This window comes from Carcharhinus amblyrhynchos, chromosome 28 (genome assembly GCF_965287045.1).
Source record: "Carcharhinus amblyrhynchos chromosome 28, sCarAmb.v2.hapA, whole genome shotgun sequence".
Taxonomy (NCBI): domain Eukaryota; kingdom Metazoa; phylum Chordata; class Chondrichthyes; order Carcharhiniformes; family Carcharhinidae; genus Carcharhinus; species Carcharhinus amblyrhynchos.
The window spans coordinates 19,616,643-19,632,288 of NC_137351.1; the positions used below are offsets into that span (position 1 = coordinate 19,616,643).

At 42.2% G+C, this 15,646-nt stretch overlaps 1 protein-coding gene across 1 annotated transcript in view; it reads right to left on the bottom strand.

The window, feature by feature from the left end:
* LOC145359435 (protein FAM81A-like) overlaps positions 1 to 15,646 on the bottom strand; it is a 43,133-nt gene extending 27,487 nt beyond the window's left edge. The window contains exons 1-2 of the mRNA XM_080213983.1: positions 15,546 to 15,646; positions 1,701 to 1,941 (exon numbers count right to left, since the gene is read on the bottom strand). Coding sequence (XP_080070109.1) covers positions 1,701 to 1,941; positions 15,546 to 15,646 — 342 coding nt within the window. The remainder of the gene's footprint in view (positions 1 to 1,700; positions 1,942 to 15,545) is intronic.

Genomic DNA, 15,646 nt, shown 5'->3' on the forward strand with positions numbered 1-15,646 from the left:
GTCACCATCTCCTAGAAAACAACTGTTTTAGTAAACATTAAAAAATATCTAATTTAACAAACACATATTTTATACCCACAGTTTGCCTTATGTTAATTTAAAAGACTGAATTTGGTCCTGAGTGGGTTAAATTCTTTTCAATATCATTACTTGCATTTCTTACCTAAGGAAGTAGTTTGACTGGTCAGGATTGCATTTTTTCTGATAAATGGTTAAAAGAGTTTCATTTGTAACATAATAGAGATCTTTCATCGTAAGAATCAGCTATAGTGATATATAGGGGAGGAAAATAGAATCAAAATAAACTGAAAAAGAAGCAAAGAAATCTGATGTAGGAGAAAGGAAGTGATAAATAAAATATTATAGCACAGGTTAAATATTTCTTCTGTTTACTAAAACAGTTGTTTTCTAGGAGATGGTGATCCTTGAACCACGACAGCACTCTCTCTGTCTGTTCATTCATGGAGAATGGACATTACTGGCAGTGACCTCATTAATATCCTATCCCTAATTCCTCTTGGGTGGGTAATGCTGATCTGCCTTCTTCAACTGCTGCAGTCAGTGTGGTAAAGGCACACCCACAGAACTGTCAGGGAGGGAGGATCCAGTATTCTGGCCCAGTGACGATGATAGAATGACTTTCACACTATTTTAGATATGTTTCTGAGGTTACTTGAAGGCCTATTTGTACGAGGCTGCCTATGATTACCTCAACTTGCCAAATTGCTTTTTAAACTTTGAATCATGTTAAATTGACAATGTGACTATAGGAACTTGAAATCTAATTTAGGGATCTGATATTCTGCTATTTAAAGGATATCAAACTGCGTATCAGCAAACTAACTTCAGTGTACATTAAATGACTTCTCAGTTTCTAACATCGAGCATCAGTCCATTGATCATTCTATCTCGCCATAGAATCCCTACAGAGCAGAAGGAGTTCATTCAGCCCATCGAGTCTGCACCAACCACAATCCCACCCAGGCCCTATTCCCATTACCCCACATGTATATCCTGCTAATCCCTCTGGCACTAGGATCAATTTTAATGGCCAATCAACCCAACCCGCAGGCACATCTTTGGACTGGGGGAGGAAACTGGAGCACCTGAAGGAAACCCATGCAGACTGGGGAGAATGTGCAAACTCTACACAGACAGTGACCTGAGGCTGGAATTGACCCTGGATCCCTGACATTAACCACTGTGCCACCGTGCCACCCTGTACTTAACAAACTTTGCAGAGTCGATTAATTATTGAATACTATAGTACAGCTGAGAACAAGATTTTAAATTTGTACTGAGAAATGATCTATTAACACAAACGTTCAAATGCTATCTAATTTAATCTGGATGTGAATCAACAGCACCTCGTGCCCTACTAAAGTGAGGAAGCTTTCTGACTGTTCATTGCTTTCGCACTCAGCTGCACATATGCACTGTTTACACAAGAGACAGGGATCCTGCTTATTTGGCTGGGTTGCCAACAACATCACGAGTGCTAATGCAAGACTGGAGAGTAATGCAAATAACGAGAATCAAAACTCAGTGCAATTGGAGAACAAGCCAGTGGCTTTCCTGGTGGTTAGGGCTCAGTGTAACACTGAGCACTGCTTTTACCAAGCAAACGATCAGGATATCCCAGGCTGCTAATACTTGAGACAGTTTATACATCAATCTGTTGTAACATGGTTGAATCTTACCTCTATGTCCTTGTTTAATTGTTTCACAATGACTGTGATGTATTTTATATGTTCCTCCAAGAGTTGCCGAGCATAAATCTCTCCTTCCACTTTGCTTTGCAGAGCCTGTGAATTTGAATTAATGGTATCCTTGGTGTTCCAGCCCAGTTTCATGATGGTTTTGTCAGGCTGGTTGATGTAATCTTCTAATTGGCTGGCCCACTTAGGAGGTGTACTGGGAAGACCTGGGTCTCTGAGTCTACTGTGAACAGGAATGAGAAGAAAACATTATTAGCCGACAAAAGCTTGAAGCAAAATGATTACGGCTAATGTGGTAACAATCTTTTTTTTCATTCCCGGGACATGGGCATCATTTGCTGGCCAACCCTTATTGCCCATTCCCTTGAACTGAGTGGCTTGATAGGCCAGTTCAGAGGGCAATTGAGAGTTAAATACATCGCTGTGGCTCTGGATTCACATGTAGGCCAGACCAGGTAAGGATGGCAGATTTCCTTCCATGAAGGGCATCAGTGAACCAGATGGGTTTTACAGACTTTTTTATAGACTTATCAACCTGAGATGCTGTCTTTCATGTCCTGTGGATCTGAATCCCAAATCTCTCAGCTCTTCTACAGCACCAAATGTACAGCAACTCAAAGTAAAATTTCTGGGATTTGCTTTTTAGAAAATTATATCTCATACTTACTAGCATTGAATTCCACTTTTAACTCATTCGCTAGCTAATCAATGAATTGACAATAACTCTAATTTTGACATCATCTGTAAATGGTAACATCACTTCCTGTAAGCCTAAATCCAAATCATCTGTGTTTGGATGCCTTATAATGCAATGAGTATCTGGAAATAGTTGAGATTATTCTGAGCAGTGAGCCCTGTGGGGCTGAATGAACTTCAGAAAAAGTATCAATGAAATAATGGTTCTAACAATATTTTCTTCTTTCATGCTATAATCAGCTTTACTTATCAATCCCTATCAATAATTTGCTGGTTGAGGAGGGCATGGTGGCACAATGGGTAGCACTGCTGCCTCGCAGCTCCGAGGACCCGGGTTCAATTCCAGCCTTAGGTAATTGCCTTTGTGGCGTTTGTACATTCTTCCTGTTTCCTCCAGGTGCTCCAGTTTCTTCCCACAGTCTAAAGATGTGCAGGGTAGGTTGATTGGCCGTGCTAAATTGCCTCTTAGTATCCCAACCGACTAGATGGGACTAGTGGAGTTACAAGGACAGGATCGGGGTAAGATGCTCTATTGGAGGGTTGGTGCAGACTCGATGGGCCGAATGGTCTCTCCTGTACTGTGGGGATTCTTGTCTCGGTTGGTAAGGAATGCTGTTTGTCAGAAGAAGATGCAAGAAGAGTGAAAAAAACTAAAGCCGGGAATGAGAAAGAGGAAAGGATAATAGAAACGATATATCACATGGAATTTGTTTGACTATTATTGTTTTTTCCATAGGAGAAATTGTTCTTGGGAAAATTTTAAAATAAACTTCTAAAGGAACAAAATGGCGGATCCAAGACATGGGCAAATGAACGTATTCTGTTGAAGATCTGTGAATGTGCTACTCAGCTGGAGGCAAGTCTGAGAATGAGATGGAAGAATACAGCAACTCAAAGTTGCAAGGAATGATGTTACACACACGTGTGACACACATCTACATATAACGCAGGGGAACCAACAGGTAAAGGGGGCAGTAAACAGCTCTGCAGCATCATTTTAACCTGAAGATTCAGAGTTAAGTGGAAGCTCCTTTAAGTTTACTGAGGTTTGACAGGGTGTGGAATTCACTGGAATGGACAAATCCAGCAATGACAAAGGCACGAGTCAGAGTTTCAGCAGAAGGAGAGCTGAGGAGGGGGTGGAAATGGGTGATGTAATGGATGAAGTAATTTGGAGTGGGAGGATCAACTTAGGGTGGAATGGAATGCAGAGGAGGAAGAAGTGGCTGGACAGAGGGATGGAATCTGTAAGACAATTGCTTCGATCTAAATGTCCATTGAAATTTTGACTTAACCAACAACGAGTGTCGGACAAGCAATCTGACAGTGTAGACGCAGGGGAGGAGTGGTAAAGAGGTGGAGCTGAGTGTCACCAGCATAAAAATGGAACTTGACCCCAAGTTTTAGAATGATGGCTCCGAGGAGTGGTATGTGGATGAGGAAGAATACAGCAAGAATCACGTGGGGACAGGAGAAGCAGCTATTCAGGCTACAAGTGGGTGGGTAAGAGTAGAACCAAGCAAGAAAACTCCACTGAGCCGGATAATGAGTGTGGTTTGGTTGACTTGTCAAAGATTGCAGAGAGAGTGAGCAGAGGAGTTTGGCTTGGGGTGAGGTGTAAACTGGTGGTGCAAAAGGGGGAATCCAAGAACCAGGAGAGGCAGCTGAATAGATAGTTTCAATCTTCGTAAGAAAGAAATCCAGAAACTTGTCGGACTTGTTGCGGTGAGAGTGGATGGAACAAAGAGGGACTTAAAGGGACAGTCATGGAGAAAATAAACTCAAAGTTGGCTATACTTTCCAGGACGATCCCAGAGCAGGGGATGGTTTAGGCAGAGGAGAGTGAGGCCTAATGTGATCCAACCAGGAGTAGTCATCACTGGTTAAGCCAGATCTTCAGAGATCTGCACCTTTCATCGAAGAAGTGAATGTGGGCACCACAGGAACAACAAACAGGATGGGAACAATGATTTTGTTGGGTGAAGATGAGGGAGTGGTTGAGAAGACCGCATGCTGCGGAACTATTGTGTTGAATGGCGGGTCAAAAACTGGGCAGTAGGCAACTTGAAAGTGCGGTAAGTAAATTGGGTAAGTTTCTTTCCCCAGTTCAATTGCAGAAAGAGCTGGGTTTGGAAGGAAGGGTAGGCGGCTATGGATGGTGAGGGGGAAAGAAAAAATCAATGAAAGAGAAAAACAATCTGATTGCTGAAAAATAAATTTCAACTTGCTATTACCCACACTAATTGTTCACTCCAGATATTTCTCCAATTGAAATCTCATATCCTATCTCTGAGTCACTCTCCACTCCCAGGTCATTGTTTCAGCCCCAAGCCACTTCTCCACTCCCACATTCACGTCTCAGTCTCAATTATCTCCCAGTCTCAGCGCCATCTTTACATAGTCTAATTTCAATTGATAACCCTTTAAAATGATTTCCCTGTAACTGTTCAATTCACTTTAAGAAGAATTTATGGCTTGCTTTGTCAATAGTTTGTGGTAGCTTACCACCTTCTGTTTAAAGAATTTGTTCTAATCTCCGCTTTGATTTGTGATTAGCTTCAAATTGTTCTCTCGTCATTATTACTCAGTGGGACAAGTGGCAACAGTTTATCTACTCTGTCTTAACATTGTTAGGTCATCCATTAGCTGCAGTGAAAAGGCCATTAACTCCCCTAACCATTCTTCAAAACCAGTCCCCTCGTCCCCTAGAAATATCCTGGTGAACCCAGACTTTCCGCTGTGGAAACTGGAAGGTGTGCAAGGGCAGTCCAGAGCAGATCGACTCATGATGTGGTTCTCTGCCACTCTGACCCTTCCCCTTCATTTCCTTTAGTAAAAATCCAAAGGTGTGTGGGTTAGATAGATTGGCCATAGTGTCAGGGGGACTGGCAGGGTAAATATGTGGGGTAACAGGGATAGGGCCTGAGTGGTCAGTGCAGATTCGATGGGCCGAATGGTCTCCTTCTGCATTGTAGGGATTCTATGATTCTGTGAGCTGGCCTCCCAGCATAGGACACTTTAGAAACTCAATTGGACGAATGAATCGAACCTGCGTCCAACCAAGTTATAGTGCTCCAAATAGTGTGACCTACTGACTGTGTGATATTAACTTAATCATAGAATGTCTTCCTCACCCATGGAGTTACAAATCAGAAGTGTTACATCCGGATGGTATTTTCTCTCCCTGGACCTGGGAAGCTGAAGCTCAACTTCTTGTTAGCCTGGCTCAGATCAGTAAAGTCTTTGAATCATAGAATTCCTACAGTACAGAAGGAGGCCATTTGGCCCATTGACTCTGCACCGACAACAATCCCACCCAAGCTCTAGCCCATAACCTTACACATTAACCCGCTAGTCTCCCCCTGACACTAAGGGGCAATTTAACATGTCCAATCAACCTAACCTGCACATCTTTGGAGTGTGGGAGGAAACTGAAGCACCCACAGGAACCCACGCAGACTCGGGGAGAACATGCAAACACAGACAGTGACCCAAGGCCGGAATTGAACCCGGGCCTCTGGCGCTGTGAGGCAGCAGTGCTATCCACTGTGCCACCGTGCTGCCCATATTTTATGGTAAATCTGAAGTAATTCTAATCTGGGTTTAAATTAATGTCTATATTTCTCTCTGTACATTTACACAACATGTGTTGAGAAAACCACAGATGATAGTAGTCATAGAAACAAAATGCAAAAGCTAAGCTGGAACATCTGTCAGCTCCACAGGTGTAATAAGCAACATGAATTAAACGTCAACTAGAAATCTCTGTCAAAGCAAGAAGGCCGACCACCAAAACTCATTGTTTCTTCTTAAATGAATGCAAAGTGTTTCACCAATCAAATTATCCTCTAATGTTTTTTGAAGATCTCAAGCTAGTAATACAAAGTCTATTGCATTATCTGGCTTTCAAAAACATTGGCAAAATTCCAAATTCCATACTGTATTCTGGCCTCAAAGATATATTCAGGTACAATGAGTACCGAGAATACCGGTGATGGACTGGCGTCCTGCCCTCTGGGTGTACCCTGCCTAAACCCCAACGTCTGTCAAGATAGGCTCCAACCCCGCCCCCCCTCCCCATGCCTCTGAATTGGAGTAAATGATTAATGAAAGTGAAAGGAAGACTACCTAAGTACCTGTGAATACAGTTTTGCTTTCCCCTCCCTTTGTAAGATGTAAATTGTAAAGTAAATAAAGAGCCGTACAAAGCTGTATAAGTGCACACCCAGTTTCTCTTCAACTGGTGTGTTTAACACATCTATTTCTCTGCATCACTGGGTGGTTGATTTGATTTATTGTTGACACATGAATTGGGACACAGTGAAAAGTATTGTTTCTTGTGCTATACAGACACAGCATACCGTTCATAGAGTACACAGGGGAGAAGGAGAGAAGGTGCAGAATATAGCCTCATGGTCTCTTGCAGCACAGTGGCACAATGGTTAGCACTGTTCCCTCACAGTGCCAGGGACCCAGGTTCGAAACCTGGCTTGGGTGACTGTCTATGTGGAGTTTGCATATTCCACCCCCCTCCGTGTCTGCGTGGGTTTCCTCCAGGAGCTCAAGTTTCCTCCCACAATCTGAAAAATGTGCTGGTTAGGTGCATTGACCATGCTAAATTCTCTCTCGGTGTACCCAAACAGAGTGGCCGGGGTGTGACAACTAGGGGATTTTCACAACAACTTCATTGCAGTGTTAATGTGAGCTGACTTGTGATACTAATAAATAAATAAACTTCAGCTAGGGTGTAAAGAAAGATCAGCTTAATGATGGCAGGTCCATTCAAAAAGCTGATGGCGGCAGGGAAGAAGCTATTCTTGAGTCGATGACAACAGTGAGCAAGAATGGATGTGTGAAGATGATGCAAGACTGATGGGTATGATATAGCATGGCATCAAGTTTCCTGGTATGGGTAGCTCCAAACAGAACCAGACAGGAAGAAGGTTCCTGGATCAGCTGCTGTGAGGATTAGCATGTGTGAAGCATGGCCTCAAGCCAAAATAAATGTCTCAATGGGAATCAATATGGAATGATAGTCTATAAAAAGGTAAAGAGAAGAAAGTGGCACACAAAAGTTGCAGGCCTCATTTTCAGTATTATTCTCACAGGGATCTAACCTCGACGCAGAAGTGCATTAAATCTGGTAGTACAGATCCACCCATGACTGAATAGCTACAGTGCACCCTACAGTGGAAACCATATGGATCACAAAGTGTATACTTGGTCAATGGTTTGTATTAATTTAGCTTAATTTATTTTCAACCAGGGACTACAGAAGGTCGTGAATGTAGTCCAATTCATCACGCAAACCAGCCTCCTACCCACTGACTCTGTCTACACTTCTCGCTGCCTCAGAAAGCAGCCAGCATAATCAAGGACCCTATGCACCCCAGACATTCTCTCTTCCACCTTCTTCGGTTGGGAAAAAGGTACAAAAGTCTGAGGTCACGTACCAACCTACTGAAGTACAGCTTCTTCCCTGCTGCTGAAGACTTTTGAATGGACATACCTTGCATTAAGTTGATCTTTCTCTACACCCTAGCAGTGACTGTAGCACTACATTCTGCACTGTCTCGTTTCCTTCTCTATGAGTGGTATGTTTTATCTGTATAGTGTGTAAGAAACAATACTTTTCACTGTATACTAATACATGTGACAATAATAAATCAAATCAAAAAAAAATCAGGGCAGTTGAGATGCACAATGGACCCCATTCTTTCTGTACCTTGTCTAATGTTGACTGAGCTAACAACTCTCCATCATGTGGTGGTGCCAGATAATCTCAGAATCAGATTCAAGTGCGATGCTCTCTATGGTGAGAAAATCTGTCAACACTCAGTGTCCAGTATCACACCCAAAGGTTCAGTGAGATACTGGAGGATGGTTAGCACACATGGGAATACCGCAAGCAATGGTTAGCTTTTTCAGGAGAGAAGCAAAGGAAATTGATCAACAGAATCTCCTTAGCAAATCACAAGTATAGAAACTAGATCCTATGCAACATTTAGAGTGTAGTCACATTTAAAAAAACATCATTTTTCAAATAAATTTTTCTATCCATAATATTAAATCGGGACCAGGAAAAATACTTTGTCCAGACTCTCTGTAAGGTTAGTGGAATGAAATACAAATTGAAACTCACTGTATTTTAATGCGTAACAGAGAGAAAGAGAGCCAGTTGAAAATAGTTCACAGATGTTATACCTCTCACATACTTTGGAATATGGATCTCAAATACCCAGCCAAATGTTATGGAACTGGGCTATAATACGCCACACCTTTATGGGAAAAGATTAGGCAGCTCCAGGAGTTTGATTATGTTGACAGTCCTGGGTTTCCCATATATTTCCAATCTGCAGTTCCAGATAAATTGCCTCCTGTAATCAGCACTTGGTTGAGGTTATCGAGATGGAGGACCTGATGGTAATTATCACAATGCCTTCTTCACTTGAAACAACCATCCTTGACATAATAAGACTGTTTGTGTCCAGAATTTTGGGTTAGAATGTGAAACTTGCTACAACAAGGAGTAGTTGAGGCAAATAGCACGGAAACATTTCAGGATAAGCTTGATAAACATGGAAGAGAGAAGGGTTATGCTGCTAGGGTCTGATAGAAAGGGGTGAGTGTGTGGACATAAACCCTGGCATGAACTAGTTAGTCTCAGGACCTGTTTCTTTGCTGGAAATTCCATATAATTCTATATAATCTTCTACAAAATACGTATCTTATACTCTCTTATCCATCAGCCCTGATTTTAACTTGGGAAGGAGCTGGACAACAAACCTCTGCAGGAGATTGGAACTCCCAAACCTCACCTTGATTGCCTCATCGAGGCCTGTCTGAAATTGGGGAAGCATCTACTGGCGGGTGGAAGCACAACATCGGGAACAGGGGGCCTTGAGTGGACCAGAAAATTGTTCCTCAGCTCTCAGTTATATTGCAGAGTGGGCTCAGGATGGTAGGGAGGGTGATACGGTGGTGCAGAGGTTAGCACTGCTGCCTCACTATTCCAGAGACCCAGGTTAGATTCCAGCCTTGACTGACTGTCCAGAGTTTGCACATTCTCCCCATGTCTGTGTGGGTTTCTTTCCACAGTCCAAAGATGTGCTCTGACCGTGCTAAATTACCCCTAGTATCTGAAGGTGTGTAATTTAGGGAGATTAGTCACAGCAAATATGTGGGGTTATGGAGACAGGATGGGGAACAGGGCCTCGATAAGAAATCCTGTCAGAGAGTCAGTGCAGACTCGATGGGCCGAATGACCTCCTACTGCACTGTAGGGATTCTATGAAAAGCCTGAGGCAGGAAATTGCCCATTCCTAAAGTGATTGTTAAATGAAATAGTGGCCCAGGGTGTTGAAGCTTATAGTATGTGAAATTTCTGATAATTCTGGTTGTTTTATCTCCACATGGATTTGGAGGTGGCGGTGGGTGTTTATTCCCAACTAGGGAAAAACTTCAAAGATCCGTTGTATCAGCCTTTAGTCATTCCGTTCTCCTGCTGGTTAATTTAAAAGATGAATATGAAACCCAAATAATTGAACACCGTGCATTTCTAACTTTCTCTGGCAGGTTATGATTAGATTAAATATGATTATGTGTTTATTATTCAGAGTTAACTTTTCACTATACCAAATTGATACCTTTAGTAACTGAGTGTTATTCAGTGTGGTCTTTCAATCCAACATCTGTTTCTTTGCTTGCTGAAATAGATACAAATTTGATAAAGACTATTAAGTCCAAAGCACTGTACATCACGATGTATAACTCAACTTGGCGGGTAAGACAACCCCACTGTTTAGCCCCCAAAAAAGTACTTTTTTTGCATATAGCCAGTGTATAAGTCACACCCCCACTCCCCTCAAACATGTTAAGACTCGCATTATTACTCAACCTCAATCTTTCACCCCGCAAATGGATGTTATACTTAAGCGGTACCTTAAAACTGGGGAGATCTTGTGGCACAGTGGGTAATGTCACTGCTTCTGAGCCAAAAATGTTCCAGGTTCAAGTCCCACCCAGGACTTGAGGGGCAAGGGAGGTGTGTTTAGAGTATGATAACTGGTTGAGTATCAACCTGCAAAATCCTTCCAACGGCAGGAGGTAAGAGCGAGAAAGGCTCCTGCTTGAGGCAGTGTGGTGTCCCTCAAGCTGTAAGCCTCTGGTGACAGGCCAGTTCCAGGAAAAGCTAGCCAGGGAAAAAGCTGAAAGTCTGCCTTATTGCACCGCTAGATGTGGGGAGAGAAATAACAAGGACCTTACAACTGGATATAAGGGATCAAGCAGGCAAAATGGGCTGTGTTATGAAGATGTGTGTGAACTTAAAGCCATGCAGAATGGATGCCTCACGGTAAATGGCAAAGGTGGCAACCACCCAAACACATGGCTCACTTTTGTACTTGACATATGAGCTGATCTCCATTTTTGGAGCAATTTTTCAAGGCTTCAAATGCTGGCATCTCCAATATTGTACCAATGTGTCTTTTGACAATGTGCTCACTGACATAGAATGTGTCATTCTAGGACTTTTATATCAATAGGTTATAGCTTAAATCAACAATAGTAGTTATATATTTAATATACAATGATACCATTCAACTCACCAAAGATCACTGCTCTCCGACATTAGCATCAAGTGCTATCTAGAAGAAAAATGCTTTAACTTCAGTCACCTCTGTGCCAAAATGAAACTGACACCACAAGTATGTATGATCGGCAGACTGTGAATGACTGCGGTGTCATTGTACACTCCACACCAGGTTTGCAAGTCACTTTCAATCTCTTCAGTTATGCATATAAGAAACTCGACCCATCCTTGAATGTTGCCAAAATAAAACTCATACCCACATCTGGTCAGCCAAGTATGCCAACCCCAATATTGAAGGGGAGATTCAGGGATGTGTTGAGCACTTCCCATATCTTGGCAGCCTCCTCTCTGAAAAGGCTATCATTGACAATGAATATTCAACACTGCATCGACTGTGTCAGCACAGCCTTCTACAAACTACAGCGGTGAGTACTTAACAACAAAGAATTCCACAAGTCAACGAAAGTCCTGGTGAACAGAGCAGCCATCATCAACACACTCCTGTATGTAGTCAGCCCTGGACTGTCCATCAGCGACATATAGCAGCATTAGAGAAATTCCATCAGCAATGCTTCTGCTGCATCCTCTGGATTCAATGGGAGTAGTGTTGCACAAAAGTGTCCTTCTTGAAGACAACTCCACAAGCATTCAGGCAAAACTCCTGAAAAGTTAACTTTGATGGATTGGATGTTGTGTCCAGATGGGCAAAAACTGTCTTTCCACCAATTTTTTCAACTCTCAAATGGCCAACACTCCAAGGGAGGACAAAAAAATACTTCACAGATGCTCTGAATCTCCAGTTGAAGCGCAGCAACACTAACATTAACAACTGTGTAGAGCTTGTTCCCAACCCTTCAGAATAGTTCATCCATCAAGCTGCATCTCGCTTTGAGTCACTAGGTCTTGCGAAATGAAGCAGAGCAGCAGCAGAGGAGGAAAAAGAGAAAGCAAACCTTGTAATTCAGATAGCATTACTTCATGGGACCTCCTGCCATGTGAACCAAAGGATTGGTGGGTCAAGAATTGACCTGTTTAGTCACACGAAAACCCATGGCAGCAACTTGCAACCCTGAGTCAATGTCCTTCAAGCAACAGCCACCACCATAGATGAAAGCAGCTAAATAAAAGTTAGCATGCAAAGGATATTACAAATAAGACCATATTACACCAGTATAATCGTACATCTCATCTCAACTTTGCCTCCCCTTGATTCTACCATTGAAAGTTCTGTAGATAATTGAAAGAAATTACCTCATTTTAACCACATCACAATAAATCACTACAGAACCATACCTTGGAATCAGCAGCACTGAGGGCTAAATGTACCCTTTGTTCCTTCCAAAAGGTTTCATCTTATATTGCCCGAGAAAGAAATACTGTACGTGTGTGTGTAACTACATTTGGGAATTAAGATTAATATTTTTCAATGCTGGGCAATTATATAAAATATACAAATGTATAGTACAACATTGAATTTTTTTCATCGATTCTTTCCTTCCATTTGTTATGCTTAAATAAATCATGTTCTGCTTTTTTAAGCTTCTTTCTATATTTGCACAACCAATCAGTACTCATCTCTTAATGGAAAACTACATAATCTTCTCATGACAAGGACTGACTTGTATGTTTTTGATTCCTATTCAACCAATTCTAATTAAAATTGTGATCTAATTTGGCATAAACTCCCAGTAAGAGAATTCATTGCAATAATTATGCAATATGCATTCCCTTCAAACCTACCAGCTGTTACTGCTTATCTGAGTCTCCAACTTAACAGTGAATTACAATAAGGATCTCCACAATTAAGTAATGATTATACTGAACATTCAACCTTCCTTGAAAAGTGTTTGTTACTGGTGGGCTCCGTTAACTGTTCAGACTAATGCAGTCACTCAAAGAAACTACTTAATGTAATGCAAGCTTATGCAAGGTTGAAAACAGACAGCCTGAAATATGGGAAGCAGCTCTTTCTCAGCATAATATTTTTATACAATGGGTGAGATTTTACAGCCTCGCTTATCCTGAAACTGTAAAATCCTGCCCAATCATCGAATCATAGGATCAGAGAATCCTACAGTGCAGAAGGGGGACATTCGGCCTATAGTGTCTGCACCAACCACAATCCCACACAGGCCCTATCCCCACAGTCCCATGCACTTACCCTAGCTAGTCCCCCTGACACTAAGGGTCAATTTAGCATGGCCAATTCACCTAAGCTTCACATCTCTGGACTGTGGGAGGAAACTGGAGCACTTGGAGGAAACCCACGCAGACACGGGGAGAATGTGCAAGTTCTGCACAGACAGTGACCCAAGTCGGGAATCGAACCTGGGTCCCTGGCGCTGTGAGGCAGCAGTGCTAATCACTGTGCCACCATGCCACCCTAAGATCAACGGACCTTCCCATGGTCTGCCCCTCACCCACTCCAATTCCCATGGTGGTACAATTCCGGCAATAGCTCTGATGAAATGTCATCGTGATCCGAAACGCTAACTGTTTCTGTCTCCACAGGTGCTGCCTGAACTGCCGAGTGTTTCCAGCATTCTTGTTTTTATTGCAGATTTCCAGCATCCACAGTATTTTACTTTCATCCTACATTTTTATATGTATCTTATTCCAGACACAAAATACTTTATTAGAGCATTTTTTTTGCTGCAAAGAATCAAAGAAGGCAAATGACAGTTGGTTGGGGATGTTAATGCTTACAATTGGTTTGAAAATCTTTAGGTATCACGTAACATCCATAATTGTACAAGGTTTGCTGTGCTGATATCAATGTTCACATTTGGCTTATCGTTTTGCAATGGCTGGACAGAATAATCTAAAATTTCAAGTTACATCAGTAAGTCCTGCAGTAAATGACTGTCCAGCCCCTCACTGTCAAACTAGGTTTCTTTTATAGTAATTATATTGCCAAGAATTTGTTTTCTTAACCACCATTTTCAGAGCGGTGTGAGTGCACAATGTGGGGATCTACTGTCTAGCCTCACTGCTGTCTAAACAGAGAATGTGGAGATCCAATAGGCAGTGGAACGTTTCAAGTTATATATTAAAGAGATAATTGATAAGTAGATTACCACCAGGTATAATTGAGGCTTACAGCGTAGGTGCATTTGTGGGAAGGCTGAATAATAACATGGCCTAGGGGAGGAGGGGGAGGGGGCAGGTAGGATTGGGTCAATTAGCTTAGATGATGAATGTTAGGTGCAGTATATCACCAGCAGCATGGGTTCAACTCCTGTACCGAATGAGGTACTTCTTGTAATCTGCCTCCTCATCTTGCATTAAGCAACCTTCGGACAACGAGGATGCTTAAATAGAGAGATGAACAGAAGTGAGGAAGAGATACGTTGAGTTGAATAGATGATTGGTGAGGTGTGGGGAGGGGGAATTCAACTTCAGCAAGGACTAGTTGAGTCAAACGGTGTATTTCAAAGAATGATGGTACGAAAACAGATTCTCAACAATATAACCATTATGAAAGAAACTTTAACTGAGCAGTGGAAGACTATGTAATTGTGTCAGTGCTTTTCTAACCCAAGAAATTATTTTAAGGTGGTTCCAAAACTTTTCAACATTCAGCTGGGAGCAATTTAATTCAAGTGCATAAACTACCTCACAGTACAATTTCAAACCTTCTTGCTGCAAATTTATTCAACTTATGCTGCCCATTTTACGAAGTTTCATCCATTAGTGAGCGATAATCACTCATTTTTGCATTTAGTCTAATTTGTTCCGAGGCTGAAAGTGAAGCAGTCCCACTTACTTTGTCTTTCAGGCATTTCAATTCTCATCATTTCAGTGGCATTTCCTCCCAGTAAGCAGTTTCCCTTCAGCTTGGAAAATGTGGAAGATTTAACTCAAGCCACTTTTTCTTAACTTCAGAAATGGGACGGGGATGTCTCCTGAACTGGTGGGAAGTGGTTCAACTTCAACATCCACCCAGCCGCATCGTAACCCCACCGCCCAACATATGGCTTGAGCTAGACCATTTCAGAGAGTATTCAAGAGTGGATCTGGACTCACATGTAGGCCAGACCAGGCGGGGACAGCAGATTTCTTTCCCTAAAAGGCATTAGTGAACCAGATGGGTTTTTGTGACAATCAGCAATGGTTTCACAATCATCATTAGACTTCTAATTCCAGGCTTTTTTTTATTGGATTCAAATTTCACCATTTGCCGTGGCGGGATTCGAACCTGAGTTTCCAGAGCATTACAAAAACAGAAAATGCTGGAAAATTTCAGCAGGTCTGACAGCATCTGTGGAGAGAGGATAGAGCCAATGTTTGGAGTCGGGATCACTAATCCAGTGACAATATCGCAATGCCCACTGCTTCCCCTTTTAGTGAGATCTCTTGAGTATTCTCACTGGCATCTATTCCACATGTGAAAGATCTGTTTGAGTTGTGTAAAAGTATTACAGTGATAACTTAAGCTGGATGTGTGACAGAGGGCAAGGTGTAGCAAGTCTGTCCTATTTCCAGTTGCAGAAATGAATGTTGGTTATTTTTGTTTAAACGTTGGTTCAGACAGTCCTCACCACGAAATTGGGGGTAAGCATTGACACAGGAGCTCCTTCCTGTCGCAGCCAGGGATGCTGATGTTGGTCTTCACGTGATCAGGTGGCTCCTTAACAACCAT